This window comes from Bipolaris sorokiniana (assembly GCF_000338995.1).
Source record: "Bipolaris sorokiniana ND90Pr unplaced genomic scaffold COCSAscaffold_1, whole genome shotgun sequence".
Taxonomy (NCBI): Eukaryota; Fungi; Ascomycota; class Dothideomycetes; order Pleosporales; family Pleosporaceae; genus Bipolaris; species Bipolaris sorokiniana.
Window position 1 is genome coordinate 1,942,962 of NW_006911895.1, and position 6,088 is coordinate 1,949,049.

At 51.4% G+C, this 6,088-nt stretch overlaps 3 protein-coding genes across 3 annotated transcripts in view; 2 read left to right on the top strand and 1 right to left on the bottom strand.

Moving 5' to 3' along the window:
- Positions 1 to 617: 617 nt before the first annotated feature.
- On the top strand, positions 618 to 2,763 carry COCSADRAFT_32337 (uncharacterized protein). The gene has a single exon (XM_007696075.1). The coding sequence runs from the start codon at positions 809 to 811 to the stop codon at positions 2,705 to 2,707; it is 1,899 nt and encodes a 632-aa protein (XP_007694265.1). The 5' UTR covers positions 618 to 808; the 3' UTR covers positions 2,708 to 2,763.
- Positions 2,764 to 2,878: 115 nt separating this feature from the next.
- Positions 2,879 to 4,075, top strand: COCSADRAFT_32338 (uncharacterized protein). The gene is made up of 2 exons (XM_007696076.1): positions 2,879 to 3,348; positions 3,430 to 4,075. Exons 1-2 carry the CDS (start codon positions 2,977 to 2,979, stop codon positions 3,880 to 3,882), a joined length of 825 nt encoding a protein of 274 aa, XP_007694266.1. The 5' UTR covers positions 2,879 to 2,976; the 3' UTR covers positions 3,883 to 4,075.
- A 221-nt stretch (positions 4,076 to 4,296) lies between these two features.
- The window catches only part of COCSADRAFT_186505 (uncharacterized protein), a 3,280-nt gene continuing 1,488 nt past the window's right edge, over positions 4,297 to 6,088 (bottom strand). The window contains exon 3 of the mRNA XM_007696732.1: positions 4,297 to 6,055. Coding sequence (XP_007694922.1) covers positions 4,641 to 6,055 — 1,415 coding nt within the window. The 3' untranslated portion in view covers positions 4,297 to 4,640. The remainder of the gene's footprint in view (positions 6,056 to 6,088) is intronic.

Sequence of the window (6,088 nt, forward strand, 5' to 3'; positions counted from 1 at the left end):
CTTGTTGTCGTCCAGTGTCGTATAGCCGCAACCCAGGCTCCCTGCCTGGACCATGGGATGGTCGAAGCGCCATCCCGGATTGGTTCGCGTTCCGAAATTTCCAATTTCGGTCAAATGGCGTGCCGACAACACAACTACTAACCTTGCTATTCAGTAGTAGGCAATGATCAATTTTTTTGTACACTTGGGATCTGGCTGGGCTTGCGTAATAAGTGGAGTGGTGATCGATTGTATGTTTTGCGATGGGCAAGGGGCTTGCTTACGTGAGACCAAGGACCGCCGTGGCCCTGGTGTTTGATCCTCAACGCTACGCAAGTGATCGACAGGATGCCGCGCCAGGGACATTCGAAGTCGACGCCTAGAAGAACATGAGCTTTGTACCTTTTTCCCTTCGTCCCATTTGAGCGATTGGTCCAGGACAGCGTCCCAACTTGGAGTGTGCGATGATCGGAGGGCGGTGCGGGGTATGGCGGGCCGAGCAAGGGCCAAAGGCAGTGAGACAGCTCTTGTCTCCACGGAGGCCGTCCGCTGCCCCTCCATCCCCGCACATTCTCTCCAAAGAAGGTTTGGCGACCGTCAGTTTTACACACTGCCTATTCCTCTTTCGACAGTACACCCAGGAATTAGACGCGTCTACGGGTTGTACCAAGATGGAAAACCGAATTGACGATACCAGCTAACTACGCTTCTTCTGACTTTTAACCTTCATGAGCCTGCGTGTCGTCTGGTCACCGCAACTCGCTCATTCTCATCACATCAATCTTACAGCATTCGTTTCAACTTTCTCCACACTAAACACACCAACGTCATGGGTGTAGGTGACGCATCCATCCCCTCGAGCGAGCGCCCTGAGTTTGGGTCTGTCAATCTTCCACTTGGTGTGTTTCCAGCCTCGTCAACCAGCCAGTCTATCGATGCTGCCAAGGTCGCCGACGAGGTGGTTGCCCGCTTCAACGATGCTATCTCGAAGAATGACTATGCAGCCGTCTCCGGCCTGTTCTGCAAGGAGAATAGCTACTGGAGAGATCATCTGGCTCTTTCTTGGGAACTCCGGACAGTAAAGGGTAACTCGGGGATCAAAGCATATCTAGACTCGAGCAAAATGCAATTGACAAAACTCCAAATCAGCAAGAACTCCGAGTTTCGAGCCCCAAAGTTTGGTGCGATAGACCTCCTCGGTGAAGTCAAGGGCGTCAACTTCTTTGTGAATTTTGAGACGAGCATCGGTCGCGGTGAGGGTGTAATGAACCTGGCTGAAGACAATGGGCAGTGGAGGATTTTTACACTCTATACTTTGCTACAGGAGCTCAAGGGCCATGAGGAGCCTCTCAATCATCGCAGAACTAAGGGTGTAAAGCACGGTGGTGACCCGAATAGGAAGACCTGGAAAGAGATGCGGGATGCGGAAAGAGAAGGCATTGATCCTACAGTACTCATCTTGGGAGCTGGGCAGGGTGGACTTACAGTCGCTGCACGACTGAAGATGCTTGATGTACCCGCATTGATGATCGACCAGAATGAAAGAGTGGGCGACAACTGGCGCAAACGCTATCGGCAACTCGTACTACACGATCCAGTATGGTATGACCACCTACCATATGTGCCTTTCCCTGCGCATTGGCCAGTGTTCACACCTAAAGATAAGCTTGCCGAATTCTTTGAAGCGTACGTAAACCTTCTCGAGCTCAACGTTTGGACTTCCACAACTATCAAGTCAACCTCGTGGGACGAGGGTAAGAAGCAGTGGACGGTGACGGTCGAGCGCCGAAAGTTGGACGGGAGCACTGAAACGCGGACGTTGCACCCGCGACATATTGTGCAAGCGACTGGCCATTCGGGCGAGAAGAACTTTCCTAAGATAAAGGGCATGGAGAACTTCAAAGGCGACCGCCTATGTCACAGCTCTGAACACCCAGGCGCGAATCCAGACTCAAAGGGCAAGAAAGCGATAGTAGTAGGAAGCTGCAACTCTGGTCATGATATCGCACAAGACTTCTTCGAAAAGGGTTACGATGTCACTATGGTTCAGCGTAGTACAACATGCGTTGTTACCTCCACCTCTATAACTGATATCGCAAACAAGGGCATCTACGACCAAGACTCGCCACCTGTCGATGATGCTGATCTTACCTTTTGGAGTATGCCAAGCGCATTGTTGAAATTGATACAGACCAAGGTCACTGCAGTCTCGGCCCAGGCCGACAAGGAGATTCTCGATGGTCTTCGTAAAGCTGGCTTCGGCTTGGATAAAGGGCCGATGGACTCAGGCTTGCTAATGAAGTATTTCCAGCGCGGCGGTGGCTATTACATCGATGTCGGTGCATCTCAATTGATTATCGATGGCAAGATCAAGATAAAGCAGGGCCAGGAGATTTCACAAATCCTACCTAACGGCATGGAGTTTGCCGATGGCGATAAGTTGGAAGCTGACGAGATCGTGTTCGCAACTGGGTACCAGAACATGCGCACGCAGGCACGAAAGATTTTTGGCGATGAAGTCGCAGATCGTGTGAATGACGTTTGGGGCTTCAACGACGAAGGTGAGTTCCGGACCATGTGGCAGAAGAGCGGGCACCCTGGTTTGTGGTTCATGGGCGGCAATCTTGCTCTGTCTCGTTACTACAGCAGGATCTTGGCATTGCAGATCAAGGGCATCGAGGAGGGAATTGCGGGTGCCTCAGGGTCAGTTGCAAAGGCAAACCTATAGATTTATAGTGTCTTTTAGATCATACATAATGCAAGGCATGCTAGAAGTTTCAAAACGCCATCCGCAGTGGTGCCATCCCTCTGAATTTTACCTATTCCGCACCTAGCGCGGGGCACACCTCCACTTCCAGGCATCTCGATACGCACAAGCTCCAAATCTTCGCAAGCCATCACGTCATTGGAACGCTTATGTTCGTCCATTGTATCTTTTCAGCCGAACAGAACATACATAATACCATCTTATATCTCTTCAGGTTTCCGCGTTAAGCCATGTCGTCCAAGCCCCAAGTTGTTCTGGTCGTCGGCGGAACCTCCGGAATCGGATATGCAATAACGCAAACCATACTTTCGGGCCCATATCTCCCACTCAACACCAAAGTAGTAGCATTCGGCCTCATCGACTCGAGCATAAAACTCGAATTTACTAAGCAGCAAAGAGAGCGGCTGCGCATTGTTGAGGGCGATGTGACGGTGGCTGAAGACCGCGAGTTGGCGATGCGAACATGCTTCAATGTGTTTGGCGGCCTGGACACATTGGTCTACTGCGCGGGCATCATTACGCCGATCCAACGACTAGAAAAGCTGGATATCGAGGCTACAAAGCGGAGTTTTGACGTTAATGTTTTTGGGGCTATGAGCATGGTACGTCTCACCTTGGTCCTCCCTTGTCTTTGTTAAGAATCATCTCTTCTGCTATTATGTATGCTAAGATGGAATTTGTAGATTCAACTTGTCCTCCCACATCTTCGTGCTTCCAAGGCATCCCACCCACATAATTATGGTCGCGGAAAAGTCATTATCCTTTCTTCAGCCTGCGATAGCACAGTGTCATATCACGGCTGGATGCCCTACAGCACGACGAAAGCTGCACTCACACGCTTCATTTCTTGTCTTGCGCATGAAGAGCCTTTGCTCAGCGTTCAGGGTGTGTATCCAAAATTGACGCGAACGAAGATGATTGATGGGCTGGTCGAAGGCAAGTACAGGGGGGTAATGGCGGATCATGAGATTGAGAGATTCAGGATTTGGGACGATATGGGAGATGAGATGGTGGAGCCGCCAGAGCTGTGTGGAGATGCTGTTGCGAAGCTTGCGCTTGGGTTGTTTGAGGGTGGGAAGAGCGGAGAAACTTTGTATTATGATGAGCATGTTCCAAGCAAGATTGCAGGAACCTGATTTCGGTGAAATTGTGGGAAATTCTCTCTTCTATTTTGAAGTAAATTCGTGTGCCGACTTACTTTTTCTTAGTATCTTTGTCGCTCTGATATTCGTTGAGTTGCGGGATTTTGATGAAATAACAACCTGAGTAGTTAGATAAAAAGGAACAACATGAAAAACTATTTGAGAACCAGTGAACGATAGGTCAAGAAGGATTCAGAGATTATGCTGAGTATAGGAGACGAAAGTATTGAAAATGATACATATAAGGCACATGATGATTACGCATCAGCTTACTTGATTTTGTCAAACGAACAAGCAAAAGGAAAAGGAAAACTGGGATGGTGCAAGTCAAGCCACGTGACCGCCAAGAGAGTTAAGGGGATACTAAGGTGATGATTTTCGCAAGGGGTTGGAACATCACTGACGTCCCTCAACCTTCTCATTTACGACACTACCACGAATGCTCGTACCACTGCATGAATTTCTAGACCTAAGCTAATGTGCTGACTTCCAATAATGGTAAATGAAGTTAGAAGTCACTTTATGTTTACTTACGTAGCTGCTTGGAACTTAATGATGAACTCTGATAATCATCACGATAGCAAACTTGTCAAGCACATATATGTAAAAATCAATTGCATTGCTAATCATCCAATTTAGAGCATAAAACAAACAGGTAACAATCTATGGTAAGAAGATGCGCTCAGCGACATACCCGACACGATTGGCTCTGCCCCGTTCTGGGTCCAGCTTCACCACTAGTAGCCGTGTACCTAGGCTTGTGGTTGCTCCTGGCCCTGGACAGCTCCACCGATGGAGATGATATCAGCGAAGGCACCGAGACCATCACCGAGTCCCCCGATGACCTTGCCAATGTTGTGGCCGCGGCTGCGCTGAGGATCGCGCTTCTGGTTCTGGCCTTGGATGGCTCCGCCAATGGTGCCCAGATCGACAGCACCGCCAATAATACCGCCGACGCCCTCAAGAACATTGCCAATGATGCGGCCGCGGCTGCGCTGGGGTTCGCGCTTCTGGGGGGGTTGCTGGCCCTGGACAGCTCCGCCGATAGAGATGGCATCGGCAACAGCACCGACACCTCCAGCAACTCCTTCAACGATGTTGCCAATGATGCGGCCGCGGCTGCGCTGAGGATCGCGCTTCTGGTTCTGGCCTTGGATGGCTCCGCCAATGGTGCCCAGATCGACAGCACCGCCAATGATACCGCCGACGCCCTCAAGAACATTGCCAATGATGCGGCCGCGGCTGCGCTGAGGATCGCGCTTCTCGTACTCAATCGCTGGCGCCAACAATCCCACCGTCGCGTGCTCCGCATCAATGCTGTTGACTTTGTCATCAAGGACTAGCGGAACGTCCCTCTTTGCAGCTGGCTGAGAGTCTTGGGGAGCGAGGGTGAGTAGATCTCCGGCAATTCCAATACCTTCGCCAAAGCCCTTGATAAAGTTGCCAATGCGACGGCCGCGCTGAGGGTCTCTCTTCTCGTTCTGGACTTCTGGGAGGTCGAGGTCGTAGTCAGCAGACTCACTGGCCACTACTGGTTGACCGAGCTCATCCACGACCGTAAGGCCTCTCTTCTGGTTCTGACCTTGGACAGCACCACCGATAGTGAGGAAATCCGCGGCAGCGCCAATTGCTCCACCAATTCCTTCACCGATATTGCCAATGATGCGGCCACGGCTGCGCTGAGGATCGCGCTTCTCATTCTGTCCCTCGGCGAGGTCGTAGTCGGCGGATTCGCTGACCACTATTGGTTGACCGAGATCATCCACAACTGTAAGGCCTCTCTTCTGGGGCTGGCCCTGGACAGCACCGCCGATTGTAAGGAAGTCGGCAGCACCGCCAATAGCACCGCCAATTCCCTCAGCGATGTTGCCAATGAGACGGCCACGGCTGCGTTGAGGATCGCGCTTCTCATTCTGTCCCTCGGCGAGGTCGTAGTCGGCGGGTTCGCTGACCACTCTTGGTTGACCGAGATCATCCACGACCATAAGGCCTCTCTTCTGGTTCTGACCCTGAACAGCACCGCCGATAGTAAGCAAGTCGGCAGCACCGCCAATAGCACCGCCAATTCCCTCAGCGATGTTGCCAATGAGACGGCCACGGCTGCGTTGAGGATCGCGCTTCTGGTTCTGAGGCTGGCCCTGGACAGCACCGCCAATTGTGATCAGATCTGCTGCACCACCAATAACACCACCAATTCCCT